Consider the following 18,509-nt stretch of genomic DNA (forward strand, 5'->3'; position numbering starts at 1 on the left):
CGCTTTCCTGCTCAGAAACCCGTCTATTGTTGTACAAAGTGACTGAACCAAGCCTGAACCACCATTTATCAAATAAATATCCATTTCTTTACAGATTTGGAGCACACGTCTGTTCCCATATAGATTCAAACAGCGATTACTGATCTATGTGTTGTGCTCCTGTGTTTGAGTCAGCCCCAGCTGGATCCTTGTGATTGCTCCGGGGGGATCTGGATGTCGGCATGTCACCGCCCAGACACTGAATTAGCCCCCGCTGAAAGGGCATATTTTATCTGTAGATACTATAGAGGGTGAGGAGGGTTTGCCCTCTTCATCCAGATTACTCAGTCGGTGGTAGCTTTTACTAACCTCCATCCAGGATCCGAAATACAGGGGAGCTACGGGGAGCTCGGCTCCCCTGATAGAGACATGAGCTCTCCAGAAAGCCTCATTTGAGAAATTTAGGGGGAGCTTTTATAAAAATATATACCTCTGTATATATTTATTGTTGGAAATCAATTAACAACACAAAACAATGATAAATATTGCCCAGAAACCCTCACAGGTACTGCATTTAACATATAAAATATGCTCAAATCATAACATGGCAAACTGCAGCCCAACAGGCAACAACAGCTGTCAGTGTGTCAGTGTGCTGACTTGACTATGACTTGCCCCAAACTGCATGTGATTATCATAAAGTGGGCATGTCTGTAAAGGGGAGACTCGTGGGTACCCATAGGACCCATTTTCATTCACATATCTTGAGGTCAGAGGTCAAGGGACCCCTTTGGAAATGGCCATGCCAGTTTTTCCTCGCCAAAAGTTAGCGTAAGTTTGGAGCGTTATTTATCCTCCTTTGCGACAAGGTTGGTTGGTACCGATGGATTCATTAGGTTTTTTTTGTTTCATATGATGCCAGTATCTTCACTCAAGCTTTAAAAGCTGAGCCCGCTAAAACGTCCAAAAGATAAATATCGCAAGTTGTGTTAATGCGTTAAAAAAAATAGTGCCGTTTAAACAAATTTGCGTTAAAGTGTTATTGCTGTGTTAACCGTGACAGCCCTAATATACTTTATATATTTATAAGTTAAAATGAAATAAATAAAATTAAGTAAATAAGTAAAGCACTTGTCAACGTGCATGTTTATTCCAACCCGGTCTCACTCCCAACTCGTCAAATACCGGTCAGTGCCCCTCAGTGTCCGACGCACCAAGGTACCCTTTAGCATCTGTATGAGACGCAACCAATGAACAAAGAGCAAGTCTGTTCAGGGCGGGTGGGAGGTAGTGTGAATTGAAATGTATTGATAGTATATTTCTGCATGTAGGCGGATGCATGTGTTCAGTACCCTCCCAACCCAGAAAAATAGGGCTCCCCCTAAGCCACGGTGTGAAGCCAACACTGCCTCCATCCACATATCTGCTGTAATACTGTCATTTCTTTCCATCTATCCCTCCTCCTTGTCCCTCTTTTGTATATTCTCTCCTGTATATTTGCTGTAAAACCCATCCCTCCTGTATCCTTCCATCCCTCCATCATGTTTTTCTTACCTGTAACAGAAGTCTCTCGTCTCCGATGATGGCGGCTTTCCTCCAGTCGATGACTTCAGAGAAGGGAAGCTCCCAGCCGTTGCTCAGAATAACGGGGATACAAGCCGCCTGTTAAGGAAAGAGAGATCAGTCGAATAGTGGAGAGCAAATTATCTTTACGATAACGGATGTAGGAATGGAGTCAAACATCGTCAGTGTTCACGTTAATAAAACTGCACTGAGATGAACCTAACCTTTCTGTGTTGTCTTTTGTCTACAGTGTCCTACTTTTTTAAAAGTATTGGATGTTATTGAGTTTGAAAACAAATCATGTACCGTGTTTTTCTGTCAGAGGACTGTTTCGCCTCAAAGAAGAAACAAAATGTTCTCTGTTGACAAGTTTTCACAGCTTGAGAGAGAGAGAGGGAGAAAAACCCCAGGAACACATGACGTCTAACCAGAAGTTTACAGCAGAGCGCTGGGAGGGATCGACTCTCCAAACACTGAGGGATTCATCCTCTTACTATAGGTAGCTTCTCTCTGATGACACTCCAAGTGAGAGTTTTGCAGAAACAAACGTAGTTGCCAAAAATATTACGGACAAGTGTATTTATTTATTTTGCCTGCATGCATCAATATTTAGAGGATTCATTCATGTGACTTCATTCATCAGGAGCTCTTTTCATTTCCCACAGGAGCTCTGTTTGTGTGTTGCTGTATTTTACGATGAGGCTCTTTGAAGTGTTCATCATTGGTGGTTAATGGATAGGAGTTGATTGTGCACTCTGCTACACTATTAAACTGTCTAATTATTAAACTGGAAAATATGCTGTTTTCTGGATAATTTCTTTCACTTTCTCATATTTGACGCCTCATCTGTAAGCCCGCGGTGTACTCTCATTATATACTCAGTTTAAATTATATAACGGATATTAAATTAATGTTAATGGGAATTAGCCACAGCTTGTTTCTTATCTAAGAAAGAAGGTTTTATGAGAAATACTACTATAAAATACTACTCTTTCAGTTGAGTTGATTGTGTTGAATGGTAAAAGTATATGAAATTCGTAAGTGGGAAATTTTGCAAAGCTATGGTTTTAAATTTTTTAACCCTTTTATAATGCATTATAATCACTGTTATAATGCATTATAATGTGATTATAAGTTACTCATTGTTTGCTTTAAGCAAAGTAAAAAATAGTTTTACAATGTTTTGTGCTGTTCTTGCATTAATGATGTTTTTTCACTTTACTTAAAGCAAACATTGGCCACTGAGAGTATCATATGATGAAATTATAATGCATTATAACAGTGATTTTAATGCATTATAAAAAGATTATAATGTTTTACAACTATAGGAATTATAATACACTATGATTCCTGAAAAAAAGCAGTAAAGAAAATGACAGCAAGACATGGCAGCAAATATGAAGTATTATGATACTTGACCTAATAAGTCATTACAAAATGCTTTATAATGTGATACGAGAGCTTATAACTATAATTATACAGCGCTATAAGCAGATTATACTGCATTATGAGTATGTTTATAATGCATTATATATATATATATATATATATGGGCATCATAGAAAGTGTTACACAGGAAGCATTAAAGTGAGTTCACAGTCCAGATGGTCAGTTTAAACCAATTTTTGCTGCATAAGTAGCAGAAGGATGGATGATAGTGAGGAGTTGTGACCATTAAGCATTTATAGGCAGTATATAAAGATGTAATGAACGGTTTACAACACACTATAATGTAGCTATAAGATATTTTAGGTGAATTTGCTTCAGTCAGATGAAAAAGTAAAGAATTTATTTCCTTACAAGCTTTTAAATCGCTTTTTCCTTGACTTCTCCGTGAGGTCCTTTGCGGTTTGATGAAGCTATATACTGAATATTGATATTATAAAATAATTTTCAACAACTATAACTCCTCATTTGTTCTTGTAACTAATCATATATCAGCTGCGTTAACACGCAAACACACGTGGAATTCATGTCTTCATTTGTGATTTGTAAAAAAAAATGATATTAAATATGAAATTGATGTTTTCAAATATGCTCTCTATAATTTCACATATGAAATATATCTATCTAAATATATGAAATATCTAAAAATTAGAAAACAAAAAAAGTTAAAACCACATGCACATGCAGGAAATGGTGTTTCATAAGTGATAAACACATTTACCATATGATAAATGTAAATAATTAAGTGAACTGTTTATACACTAGTCATATGAGCAGTTGTAGTTATTGACAAATACATTAATAAACACCTAAAATTATATTCCTGGAAAGTACCATTCATTCAGTGTTTCCATACTGCTTAAAGATGCTAATAAATATGTTTTTTCATAAAAGAAAATCAGGACTGATGGAGGGTTGATCATCATCCGACTTTGAGTCCAGGATGTCACATGTCAGATGGGATGTATGGCTTCACTTTAAGGACATACTGTACGCTGTGATTCGTCTTTGTAGTCTCAAGTAGAGGAGCAGTGTCAGAGAAGAGAAGGAGAAGAAATTTCAATAAGTCTGGTATTTTCATTTAAAGTTCAAATTCGACTGGGATTCTCAATCAAGTGAAGCTGAGAGATTAAAGGAGATTCACAAAATGCCGAGTGCATGATCAGTGACCTGTCGACGCAAATTCTCCCTGCTTTGATTAGTCGGGCTTTATGAGATGACTTTTCCTTTTCTTGTCTTTCCCTCACCGTCATCCTCCTACATGTCCTCTAAATGTTGATTAGTATTACCTCTGCGAAGACAACTTCTTTTCCTCTTTCTTCTTTTCTTTTCTTTTCAGGTCTAATTTAGTGAAAAAGCCATTAAAAGTAATTGGCACACATTTAAAATGAGTGTTTAATTAAAAGCAGTGCCCATTTCTTCTGCTAATCATTCTTGCTATTGCTTTTTGCATCTTTCTTTAAAAATATCTCTAACCTTTTATAATGTCATCACAAAGTTCAGCCTCTACCTGCTCATTACTTTTGACTTAAAACAGTGGTGGCCAAATACAGACTACCGAGAGGTTGGTGGCACCTGCAACTCTGTAACTTGTAGAGCTGGGTTGATTCATCCATCTCCCGATTCGATACTATCACAATACTTGGGTGCCGATTCGATATTGCAATTTATTGCGATTTTTGTTACCTTGTTTTAACACTAGACCATGGGGAAAAGTTGAATCATACACCTCAAATGACTTTTACTTTGTAAAATATCTAAATTAATACATTAAAATGTTTGATTTTCAGCATGTAAAAATTAAAGAATAAAGACATTTCCCTCACAAATTAGTGATATTTTCTTTTTAATTTATAAGGGACATGTAATGTTTTATACTTCTGGTGAAAACAATCAAATCAATCTTATTTCCATATATGTATTTTGTATATACTGTTCCCTTTGTGACGTAGTCACACATGTATACTTCTGCTAACTTCGCCAAGTCCGTCTCTAGCTCTCCCGTTTGCTCCGTTCTCTTTATACATCCATGATCCGCTCCATCTGGGCGTTTGAAAGCATTTAACATAAATGTCATGTATGTTATATGGGTGCTGTACAGTTGTAGCGCCGGCCCATTTGACCACGGAGATGAGAGTGACGGCTGGCTTGACCGCACGTTACCGCAATACGATAACGTTTCCTGTCCACGACAGAGTTAGCGTGTAGCCTTAGCCATCATGTCTAGCTCTGCTTTTCCTGCAATGTGTGAAACCCAAAGTGTTTCCATACTGGGATTTAAAATGTGAGGGTGCAGGTCGTATCCACGCAGACCCTCCGCCCTGGATACGGAACGGATAAGACGTCAGGTTACTCAGACTACAACAATAAAAGCGGTAACTTCCTTCTTCCTCCGCATAGACTCAAATGATGCAAATATATCGATTCAGGCATTAAACAAATCAATTTCAAAATCGTAAAAATGTGACACAGGTGAATCGATTTTTTTCCCACTCCTAATAACTTGTTTGTTTCTTTTCTTAAAATCATACATTTACATCATATTGATGTTTATTAATGTGTGTCGGCCCTGATAAAGTTATGTAAAGCAAAATAACTGTTCAATAATCAAAAGCATCAACTGACTCTGATTCTACTATCACTTTACAAGCTGATCTCTTCACTCTGATGTAGGATTTTCAAAGTACTGAGTAAAAACATTGTGTACACATCCTTCTAGCTCTTCCTCTATGAGTCCCGAAGGTGGAAGCAAGCACAACCTATTTATTCCTAAACTTCAGCGTGTGGTGTGCAGTGTGTCGTCAACAGAATATATAATTGGAAAGTGAGGAAAAACAAGAACGCGGTAAACAAGACAGCGAGATGCAGAGACAGGGCAGAGTCGCATACTTAATGTCAAAACAACACAGAGACGGATAGAAACATGGTGCTAATGAAAGATGAACACATCCGTGTTGTGAGGACGTTTCTTCTCTTTTTCTCTGTGATGTATCTACAGAAACAGGCTCTTTCTGTGGCAGGGGGATGACAGATTGTCAATAGTAATAAGATCAACTGTTGCTAAGAGGAGGACGAGGAGCTCTTTGATTCGTTGAAGTGCCCAGCTGGAGCTCCACAGGCTGTCTGATATAAGCCCAGTAATCATTAGCATGTCCTGTTCTTAGCATTGTCTCTGGGAATTTGAAGCATTTAATGACCTGAGGAGTTTATATTGTTTAACTACACACAAATTACACACACGGTGGGTTGTGAAGGCTGATAAAGATATTTTTTACACTCAGCATCTTTAAATTTGACTCTTTTTAGGCCTGAAATATAAAAAACATAATCAAGAGCTTACATCCTGACAGTGTGGAGAAGCATTGCACTGACGCAACATTTTGACCTTCAATAAATTACAGAAATAAGTCAAATTACTTCTTAAAAATAAAAACATTTCACATGCATTTTTGATGGATACCGAAAAACTTCTTAGGGAGTTGGGGTTGCATTTGGGAAACTTGGACTCTTGACCTCCTCACTCCAAATAGCAACTTGTTATTCCTCAGATAAAGTGAAAATGTCAAGGTACCCACTTAAAAACCAACCCTTTCTCCTAAGAAATGACATTCCCATACAACTAAACTGCATTCTCAATTACGTTTTGAGGGAAATGTATTTATAGGGCTCGATGGAAAGTCTCTCTGAAGGAAGTTAACTTGGTTTTGGGTTTTTCATCATTAGACATCCTTGCCCAGGACACTTCAATTCTGTCTCAATTCACTGTGGCCCTGTTCGGACCTGGTATTAAACATGCATCCTGAGTGATCTGATCACAAGTGGACGGCTTTAAGTGCGTCCGTTCACACCTGGCATTAGAATATGTCTCCAGTGTGTCTCCAATTGATCTCACTTCCCCGCTCTATATGCAAATAAACACGTAGTAAACACATGGCTAAAACAGCAGACGTTGTGACGTAATATTACATGAATGTCAGTAGTAATATCCTACATATTCGGGAATTTGGGCAAATTTGAATAACATCTCAATATAAGGTTATTGTGCCGGTGGTCCCCGGGACCTCCGTGCCGCCGACACCGCTGCCTTTGCCAGGCAACAGTGGGTACAGAGCTTCATAGTCGGGGATGAGAGCGAGCGAGTGTCAGCTCTGTGCAAAGCACCGGAACAAAAACACATCTCCGACAGTATGATAATAATGCACTTTGCGTGCATAGTCTGATAGTCTGTAGATATGTAGCATATAGATCAGATATGTTTTAATATAATACAGTTGGACCGACAGGATACAGTAGAGCACAGAAACTGTTTCCATGCAGTGAGGCAGAAAAGCGCTCTGAGGAGCTCAGTGGGACCCCGAAGATCCAAGCGGGACGTCAGTCGAGTAGGCGGTCCTAAATGTGGCCCAGGACACATTTGCATACACACTGCCTGTCATACTGTATGCGGTCCAGACCACCTCTGAATGTGGTCTGAACGATCGGATCTCAATGCGTCTTAAGTGCGTTCACACCTGTACTTAAAGCTGTCCACTTGTGATCGGATCACTCAGGATGCATGTTTAATGCCAGGTCTAAACAGGGCCAATATCTCAAACTAAATATGGAAAGAACTTTTCCTAAGGCCTCAGTATGCTTAAAACAAAGTGCATCTCAGGACCTTCACACATGCTCGTAGAGACACGTGTGGGACAGTCGTCATGTAGTGTGTTCACACCTTACACACACACACGGACAAATATGCAGTATGCAAGCACATAATCCACAGCAGCACAATCACATAATGTACACACACACACACACACACACACACACACACCTGCAGGATCTCTAGAAAGCGGAAGGATCCAAGTCGTCGGCCTCGGGGCACCAGGCAGAAACTGGAGTTATGAAGCAGCTCCTGGTAGTCGAACCTACACAAACACAAATAAAACAAAATCAGGTTAGAAGATGAGGGAATAAAACCTCAACAAGCAAAAAGAAAAAAGAAACTAAGAAAAATTACAAAAGGAAAGGAGTACATTTTCCCCACAGTGTACAAGCTCATCTAATGGGCTACGAGAGAACATTAACACACTACTATGAAGGGAAAAAAAGACTATAAACCTGTAATTCAGAGAAAGAAAAGAAGAAGACAGGATGGCAGAGAGAGGCAGAGAGAGAGAGAGAGAGAGAGAGAGAGAGAGAGAGCAGAGGATAATCAAACTTCCAAGAAAGCACTTTTATGTCTTTTTGTAATTTCTTCAAACCCAAAAAGCATTTTCAGGACATTTTCCGAGTGACATTAAAGTCTAGAGAGCTCAAAGAAACAAAGGGGAAAGAGAAAAATTATGTCAAACCCTGAATCTATGTTTCCGCGTTACCATTTCCTCACTATCCACACACATACATATTTCAAACAACAATCCAAAGCAGCTTACTCCTAAATGGCTGGCAAAGACTTTTTCAAGGACTTTATCTCTTTCATAAAATGTGTGCTTGTAGAAGGCGGCGTGGTAGCTTCAGCACATCAAAAGATACACGGCGGATAAATAATGAAATGTGCTGGAGAAAAGAAAAAAAGTCCACAGCTGTTATATAATCAAACACCGGTGGCCCTTAACACATTTTCATCTGATCGAGATATGTGAAGAGAGAATCATCCACGCAGGGCTACCTTTAGTCAAGGTTTCTAAACTATTGATCTGACAGCATGGTATATCTACTCAGTCAAGTGAGATCAATGTGAGCGTTTGAAGGCCGATACTAATATTTTACTGCACCAAATGATTTTAGTGCGAGTAAGCAGCCCCGTAGGGGAGGTTGAGGCAGGTTTTACTGAAAGGTTGGCTGATTTTGAGTGATTCAATCATGAGTGTAGAGCTTCGAGGAATCCACCGAAAATCTATTTTAGGGTATCAAACACTAACACCCTGTAGCTCGCTCCATTGTGGAGGACAATCAGCTTGGATTTACAGCAGAAATAATGGATTAGATGAATCAGATTCTGAGTAGAGCTCCAGGCATACAGAGATGCACAAACTTTACGTTTAAACTATTCTTCTCTGTAGTAAAATTATCACCACGTGGAATGCGTGTTATGGAAGTTATCACATCTGGAGTCAATTCAGTTTACCTTTACCTGCAAAAACCTGCAATGATTGCTTGAGCAGCTGCCCCGAGAGAGTGCGGCACAATCACCAGTTGCAAAAACAGATAAAAGCTATTCTTAAAGCTACTATGAGGAACTTTCATTTTGTGATGATTTTGGCAGTCCCTGTGGACAAATGTGGTAGTGTTTCCCAGCACCAGAGTCCCTTTAAAAAAACACTAATTTTACTGCTGCAGGGTCCGACCATAGCCTGTATATAAGAAGTGGACGTAGTCACCGTGACATCACCCATTAGTTTGTGAACTACCATTTTGAAGCCTCTGGTTCAGCATTTCCGCCGCCGCCGTCTTGGTTTTTTGCAACCAGAAGTGAGACGAGACGGTAGAGCTAAGTACACACACACAACATAATAATGATCATTGGGAAAGAAGTGGATTATGCAGCAGGAGTGGTTTGAGAGGATGCTATATTTGAGATATTCTGATATGTTTTGCTGTCATTGGAATCCAGTACTGCGAATTGAAACTACTTGCGAGAGCGTCTGCCGTTATCAAAAAAAGATGAAGCTACTAAATATTCAAAGGCAACTTTAAAGCCAAAAGGACATGAGTGTTAGATACTGAAAACAGATTTTTGGTGGAGTAAAAGAAAGGATGACAACATACTGAATGTCGGCTGGTTAGATGCACAGCTGGACAATCAGTTTAGAGCAATGGTTAATCGATTAGTTGTCAACTATTAAATTAATCGCCAATCATTTTTATAATAGATGCTTCTTAAATGTGAATAATTTCTGGTTTCTTTACTCCTCTGTGACAGTAAACTAAATATCTTTGAGTTGTCGACAATACAAGACATTTGAGGACGTCGTCTCGCGTTTTGGGAAACACGGATCAACATTTTTCACCGTTTTCTGACCTTTTATAGACCAAACAACTAATCGATTCATCAAGAAAATCATTACTTGCAGCCCTAAATCAGGTGTTCAGTCAGTTGATTAGTTCGAACCACTTTGGCCACCGAAGTTAAAAACAAGAAAACATCCTCCAGAGGCTGCTGGGCCTTTTTTTTAAAAGGCTAATGGCTCTGTACGGAAATGTTGGAAACCTAACATTGATCTAAGTGGAATTGCCAGAATGCAAAACATTTCTCTACAGTTAAAATAAAACGTTTTCTCATTCTCTCCTGATAGCAGCCTTATAAAAACTCTCTAATGGTCAGACTGTTCCACGCTGCCCTCAAACTATTTTCAACTAGCAAGTCACTTCTGTCTGTCCAAAGTCTGTGACTTTAAAGCTCTGAGTGTGTGTGTGTGTGTGTGTGTGTGTGTGTGTGTGTGTATGTGTGTGTGTGTGTGTACACATGATCTCAGGGCTGGCCTGAGGAGATTTCAGATTGCAGCCTAATCTGTCTGGGGATCAACTGTCCCCACAACCTCACCACTAGACACCTGTGCGTGTGTGTGTGTGTGTGTGTGTGTGTGTGTGTGTGTGTGTGTGTGTGCTTGTGTGTGTGTGTGTGTGTGTGTGTGCGTGTCCACCTGCCCGGAAAGCCTGCCTCTACAATGTGTGTGTATGTGAAGTCTTTGTGATGAGAGAACGTCTGGCATATCACGACACTTACTGTCACTGCACCCGTGTGTGTGTGTGTGTGTGTGTGTGTGTGTGTGTGTGTGTGTGTGTGTGTGTGTGTGTGCGTGTGTGTGTGTGTGTGTGTGTGTGTGTGCGTGTGTGTGTGTTCGTGTGAGAGAGAGGAAGAGAGCAAAATAAGATGTCAGGTGTCCAGTTTGTCACATAAAGTCAAGGTCATTCTAAGCGCCGCTGAGACAGAGACAGCCTGTCGTCACACATAAAGACGGTTATTTAGGAATAACAACGAACGGATGGTTTGACTACAGTTAAGTCTTCACCACGCGGCTCCTCTGTTTTACGGTTCAATGACAAAAATCACATTCTTGTGACCTTGATTTTTTTGTGATTCTGCTGAGAGAGCCTGGGAACTTGTTTTGTTTTACAGCCAGGTGTGGACAGTAGCGTGAAAGTAGAGCTGCTTTGTCCTGAGCTGCAGCCTGCACCCTGAATCTGGAATAATGAGCACCCAAAGGCCATTTGCACATAAGTGATACTGAGCTGGAAGCTGACACGGCACCGATGGGATTGCCCCCGGGCATGGAGGGACCAGAACCCTCCAAGTGAACCAACAACAAGAAACTACAAGGCCAATGAAAAATGCAGAGTCCTGACAGGAATGTTAAGTTAAACCTAGCTTGTTACAAACTTCTATTGGCAGAGACGGAATATAATATTCATAACTATGTTTTCATTGGTGTATAATCACCTGAAACTAAGAAATCGTTGTGTTTTCGTTAGCTTATAATTTATATCTACATAGGGAGCGAGTCCTCTTCACGGAGTCCGCCATGTTTCTACTGTAGCCCAGAACGGACAAACCAAACACCGGCTCTAGAGAGAGTATTTCGCATTTTTACGTTACCTGAAGGCCACCGTAGTTGTCCAACACACACTGCATGTTTTCCTTGGGGAGAGCAGTGCCCGACTAGGCGGAAGCGATACTCTTGGCGTGGTGCACCGCTTGAAAATGCCACTGAGTGTTGCACTCCAAGTTCAAATGATTTCAACTTTTTGGTTGCCGCTAACCTTTCAAAGCACAACTGTTGTTGTTGCCTTAACAGTGAATGGCGTTCCTTGCGCACTTTTTGATGACATCTTATACCTGCGCTTCTCTTTGGCTCTGCTCCCTACCTTACACTGAGCGAAGAGCAAATTTCTTATCATGTGAAAGCAGCTTTAGGATGGCCTCTGAGCGAGGTGAACGGCGGTCCCACGGTTTTGCACACGGCGGCTCACGTTGCAGCAGTCGCGGAAAGGGAGGAGTGAGCGGAGGGGTGCTCAGTTGGTTGCAATCTGCAACCACACCACTAGATGCCGCCAAATCCTACACACTGTACATTTAAGAAAAATCTCAGCTAGTTTAGACTTAAATAATGTGAAAATCTGTTGCAAGGAAACACCTGTAACACCGTTCAATCAAAAACAATCAACTATGAAAACAGGAAGTCACGGGCAAACGGCATAAAATGTATAACTGCCAATCATTTGTAAATGTAGGTATAACGTTGTCTTATTTACATACACATACATGGAAAGGACATCAGTATTAAACAAGCGCCAGATGGGCCAGTTGAGCCAGGTAACTTCTAAGATAAATAAGGTCTGCGATGCCGTCCTGGCATCCTCTCAGACTCGTGGATGGTGTGTCAGAGGCTCAGGATAAAAATCAGCTAGACCAGATACTGACTGCTTCTCAAATAAACCAACTGCTGAGGAGCTTCTAAGACTCTCTAGTCCAGGGTGGTACAAAGTTTTTTGCCAAGTCTCGTGCACTGATTTATTCAGCTGTCGCAGCAGCCTGTGTTTCCTGCTATGCTGGCCCAGTGCTGCCTTCCCATGAGTAGGAGGGATTCTTTCAGGTAATGCAGGCCTCTACATCTCCAGGAAAAACATGCCTTCCTCCCAATTCTGGTCAAGACGTGACATGGCAACAAATGCTTCGCAGAGCATTACTTATTGTGCAGGGAGCAGCTTCAGGATAGCGGATGCTGTCTCGGATACAGAGGACACTGTTATCTTTTTGTTTCTGTTATGGTCTTTGTTGTTTTCTTTAACTACCGTTTTTAGCGATAAAAAAACCTACATAAATCTAGCAAACTTAAAAAGATGTTCACTTCAATTTCAAGGTCATTATGTACATTTAAATTGTAAAACACTACCCATTATTGTGACACAAACTATTGCACTATAGTCCGCTTAAAAGTGGTCCTCAAAGCTACTTGACCGAACAGCATTTTCCCAGTAACAGCCGTGGTCTGAAGGCATCACCTGCAGAAATATAAGACCAGAACGGCTCACTGCATTTGTTGACCCACCTTGTCAGTGTTAGACAGCGCTCTTTACCTCCACTATTTTGCTGTTGACTCACTCTCCGAACACTGTGTTTAGAATTGAAAAGGTCAGTGGTAAAGGACACGGATGAGTCACTGCTCTGGGTAGATATACCGGGAGTAGATCCCATGAGAAACTGGGACATCCCAGCGTGTCTAAGAGGAAATCCCGGGATATCCCAAGAGGAGCTGGAGAAACTTACTGAAGAAACAGGACATATAAGAGCTGCTCTGCATGGTGTGTTGCCACCGCCACCAAAATGCTCCCAACCATTTGACAACAGGAGGCTGACTCCTCTCACTGGCTGGCTGATCCTCACAGAGCACATTTTCTCAACTCATTATGCTTCACCTCAGCCACCTGCTTCAGTGTTGGCAGAGAAGGAAGTAGAGGGTGTTCCACCTCCCTCTTCTTACACCTATGTGCATTGTCTAAATGTTCGTGATTATGTGTGTATGCCTTTGCTGCATGCATAGAAATGTGGCTGAATTTTTGATTGCAAAACTATTTCTTGTGTGTTTAAGTAAGTTTTTGAGCATGTGGCAGTATTGCAAGCGTGAGGAAAAGTGTGCGATCTCTTTGTGTGTCAAAATAAATGTGTTGCATGTTCTCTGCATTTAATATACAGAGCTCATTATTTAGTTTTTTGTTTCTCAAACAAATTATCCACAATTTTATCCTTGTACAAATGAGATCAGAAATAGCTACCAATACAAACTTCTGGGTGGAAACGGTATTTTTAAAAACATTTTTGCAAGTAGTTTCAATCTCTTTCTGTGTAGCTTGTCCCTTTTTTTACTTACATAAGTTCTGGTGAATAATCAGCCTTGTATCTGCACTTTCCCTCCACTTTTCTCTTACAATTATCTGAGCTGTGCTCGTCGCAGCCGGACCTCGATTACCTTAAACTGTTCTGATCGGTATCTGATTGCAGCAGGAAACACAACAACTTCTGTATGCATGGGGACTACAAATCGGTGTGAACATTATCTTAAACTAATGTAGTAGTGGCAACTATCCATAAAAAAGAGCAGTATGTAGATACTGCATGGGTGTGGAACAATGTGTGGATTCAGAGTATTTTTCCTCTGTGTTTGTGTGCATGAAAGCGACAAGACAAAGACAGAGTTGGATGATACCCAGTAAGAAGGAATTAAAAATCAATATGTGCCACGGAGAATCACTCAGAACATTTTAGCTGAAAAACAAAACAAATAGTGTTGCTCACCATGAAGTAAAAGGGTTCTCTCAGCAGAAGACACTAAATAGTTTGAGGAGTGAAGGATCGATACGAGGCCTAACAGAGTAGACCCTGAGGTCTGGTTTACACTTGTGAAAAATATGATTTTATATCTGAAGAGAAAAGCCAAAACCACAAAAACTAAATATTACACATAAAAGTAATACAGCTGGAGAGCTCTCCTCACAGACACATTACATGACGGACAGCTCTGTGTAGCAGTCTGTTGTTTATTGTATGAGTCAGAAAATATTTCATAAGTGTGTCTTTTAGTCAGAGATGAAAGTGAAGTGTCAAGAAACGCAGTAATGTACAGAGCCCGGAAGGTGACATGGAGGTAATCTTTTGTATAAAACGAATGCACTCTTTAGTTCTCAGCGCTACCAACACTCTTACCATTACAGTACAATTTCCTCATATTTTAAATGTCATTAACAAAATCCTTAGGAGGTTTGCTGAAATGTATAATGTAGTCCTGTTTAGAATGACTCTGACTATGACCATGTCACATTTGAGGTAATTTTACTGTAAAGTTTTTGAGAAAAATAACGGGAAAGTCACTGCAAAATGCATTTTAACACATTGAGGATTTCCTCATATTTGAACAATTTGAAAAAAGCGTGTCCTCTTCACACCATGTTGCTCCGCCATGTTTCTACAGTAGCCCAGAACGGACAAACCAAACGCTGGGTCTAGAGAGAGACTTTTACATTTTTATGTTACATGAAGGCCACCGTAGTTCTCCGACATGCTTGTGAAACTGCGGTAATGTGAGCCGCAGAGTGCAAAACCGTGGTACCGCCAGCTGCCGTCTGACTTCCGTTGCTCCTAGAGTAGTGTTATCATGGTAAGGATGGCCTCTGACTGAGGCGAACTGCGTTATTGCAGTCTTGGAAAGGGAGGAGTGAGGGGTACTCAGTTGATTGCAATCTGCAACCACACCACTAGATGCCGCCAAATCCTACACACTGTACCTTTAAGAGCTTTGCTGACCGTTCAAATATGAGGAAGCATCCGTAGCAAGTAAGGGATAATGTACAGCTAGCCGGTCATTGTTGTGAAATAAATTCCGACAGGGCGATGCGGCACCCCGAAATCAATAAATTGACCAAAAAAAGGTCCGCCAGAGTCCGACATCAGAACTGCGCCCGTAGCAACGGTTTGCTATAAAGAAATAACAGACCGTAGAACGCTGTGATTGACCAATCAACCAAGCAAAGAATCGAGTATTCAATAAAGCTGTGTAATAATTTGCAGTAAAATGTAGGAAGGAAGACAAATATTAACAAGTGAACATGAGGAAGTAAATTCATTTGACATGTTCGTTACGCCCTCCAGGATACAGACAATTTGTTTTGGTGAGAAACACTGACTGTTAACAGAAACTGTTTGTTTACATGAAAACTCAACAGGGTGCCTTTAAAACATCTTGAGGAACGACTAAAATGTGTCCTTGTATAAAAACGGTGAGAACACACGCTCTTTCTTCCTCTGTTTCTGTTAAATAACTAAAAGCTGGCATTAAACGCTTGGTCAGATGCTGATGTTTACTTAGACTTTGATCAAATATTTCCTGATATAAACTTTCCTCAGTTTAGACTGTATTTTAGAAGTACAGATCTTGTCATATTTAACAGAGAATCATTGAGAGTTTGGCATATTTTGTTATGAAAATCTACAATTTTGTTTCAAGATTTTGCAGAAAAAGAAGGTATTGGAAAAAAAGATAATGGTATAATTACAGAAGTATTATACAAACAACAGTATTCAGCCTTACAATGAGTCTGAAAGCAGGACACTGACTTTACTAAAGTCTGGCTCCAAACATTTATCATTATAAATGCAGTGTACTGTGTAAACTATAAATGGCATCAGCAGTAATTACTACAAACAGGCACCACACACACACTCCCATGCAGGTGAAAAAAGGGAAGTGAAGGCTTTGTCTCACAGACTAGTCCCGTTGGTGTAATTGCTCAGAGTGTGTGAAGCCTCACATGCATCATGTGGACCCATTAATTATAAAGGAGACACACACACAGATGTCCTTGAAGAGAAAAATAGCGTTTGTTCATAAAAGAGCGAACGGGGCTAAAATGTTGCTCACTTGTGCAATTTACAAGACAATGGAAATAAATTGAACATCTTGAACTCCGACAGTGGGAAATGTTTTCCTCAGAAAAAACAAAGGAGAGAAAAATGAGCAAAGGTGATTCAAAGAGCATTAAAAAAAGAAGCCAAGAGTGGAAGACGATCTGTAGAATCTGGTCAGACAATCAGGCGCCAAGGTCTTTAAACGCACCACAGACTTCAGGTCCAAATGAAATACCAACAGAAGAAGAAAACACACTGGGAGGAATTAATGAAAAAATAATTAATTTGTAATTAATTATAGGCAAGGCTGGTGATTCCTCATTAACGCCTTGTTTCCACAGGGTTTTTTAATGTTGGTAAATCTGTATAGTATACGGTTTACGCCCCCTATTGTTCAACGCGAGGAAATGCATCTGTTCATCTATAAATGGATAGAATCACCACCGCACATATGGAAGAGAAGTTACTACATGGATATAAAACAGTGTTTTTATATCTATGAGTTACTGTCTGTTTTTCACCGTCCAGTCTAATGTTAGATTAGTCACATTTATCACAATACAAGTGAAAAACGCTTGACGGTGTATTTAGCTAACATTGGTAGCATGCTAGCTGTGTAACATGGGATGCATATATTGGTTCATACGTCTTAAAGGTCCCATATCATGCTCATTTTCAGGTTCATACTTGTATTTTGTGTTTCTAATAGAACATGTTTACATGCTGTAATGTTAAAAAAAACTTAATTTTCCTCATACTGACAGCCTGAATATGCCGGTAGTTACTGTCTGTCTGAAACGCTCCGTTTTTGCGCATTTTGACGAAATTGCAACAGAATTGCGTTGCTAGGCAACAGCTTGGGTCCATGTTTACTTCATGTCAGCTGATGACATTCACATACACTGCAACCAGGAAATAAACTGGGACACATTTAGAATGTTTACGTTTAAAATGATGTCAAGGGTCTAAATATTGTATATTAGTGACATCACGAATGGGCAGAAATCCTGACAGTTTGTTTCAAATGCAGAGTTTCTGAATACGGGCTGTGTGTATTTCCCTGTGGATTGAGTGTTTCGGTACTTTCACAGTATTTATATACGACTTAAGCCTGCTTTATAATAAAAAAAATATGATAATCTCACTTTTTTATAATATGGGACCTTCAACAAAACTGCTAAAGATGCTGTCAACATTTTCACTTAAATTTATAAAAAGAGCTGTATTACATTCATCAATCAGTTTATTGATTTGCTATTTCCATAGGAAGCTAGCATGTATGCATATATGCTAACTTCCTTTGGCACACAGTGCATGCAGTCTGTCCGTTATCTGCTGCAAAAGACAGCACATGGGTGTTCTAAGTTGCTGTAATTTGCTTAGTTTTTTCTTGTCAAACACTTGTCCAGCACCTGTCCAGTTAAACTATCTAAAGGAAATCAAGACACGTGTACAGTAAATGACACCTTTAGTTCAGATTTTTCCCACAATATGTAGGTAAATCCCAACGTATCCTCTTACAACGGTTCATATGATATCTTTCTTATGAAAAGTTGTTCCTAAGTTTTCAAGCGTTTTCCTACGAATGTCCAGCAACACGTCAATTTCAGCTCGTTACAGGCATGCAGTCTTTTCAACATTAACTTCCATCTTCACAGGAAACATCTTGGTTAGGTTGAGGCAACAAAACTACTTAGATAGGTTTAGGAAAAGATCGTGGTTTGGGTTCAAATAACTCTGGAAGTGACGTTACTTAAGAACGGAAGTTACGCGACAAATAAGTCATCATTTTGGTTTCACGCGGGATACAGACACCAGTATCCTGGCTGAAAGTCTACTTCTTTATACTTTGCTCTCTTTATATACCTCTTTTGTGGGATATAGTGTATGAGAGCAGCCTGGTAAATCCATGCTACTATGAGATTCCTTGAACATTAGTCCACTAATTACATCCAATAATCATTTTGTGTGATATATATATAAGAGAGGGCAGGAGTTAGTGGATATTAAAACACAAAGTGCAGTGGGGTAGATGATCCCACAGCTCAGCACAGTGAGGAAATACTTCAACAGGAATCTTAGCTGTGAGGCTTTAAGGCAAAGGTGGTCATAACTCAGGACACCGAGGGGAAATGTG

At 40.0% G+C, this 18,509-nt stretch overlaps 1 protein-coding gene across 1 annotated transcript in view; it reads right to left on the bottom strand.

Moving 5' to 3' along the window:
- The window catches only part of LOC141756492 (exostosin-1), a 290,084-nt gene that overhangs the window by 52,425 nt on the left and 219,150 nt on the right, over nt 1–18,509 (bottom strand). The window contains exons 4-5 of the mRNA XM_074616244.1: nt 7,805–7,898; nt 1,534–1,641 (exon numbers count right to left, since the gene is read on the bottom strand). Coding sequence (XP_074472345.1) covers nt 1,534–1,641; nt 7,805–7,898 — 202 coding nt within the window. The remainder of the gene's footprint in view (nt 1–1,533; nt 1,642–7,804; nt 7,899–18,509) is intronic.

This window comes from Sebastes fasciatus, chromosome 18 (genome assembly GCF_043250625.1).
Source record: "Sebastes fasciatus isolate fSebFas1 chromosome 18, fSebFas1.pri, whole genome shotgun sequence".
Classification (NCBI taxonomy): domain Eukaryota; kingdom Metazoa; phylum Chordata; class Actinopteri; order Perciformes; family Sebastidae; genus Sebastes; species Sebastes fasciatus.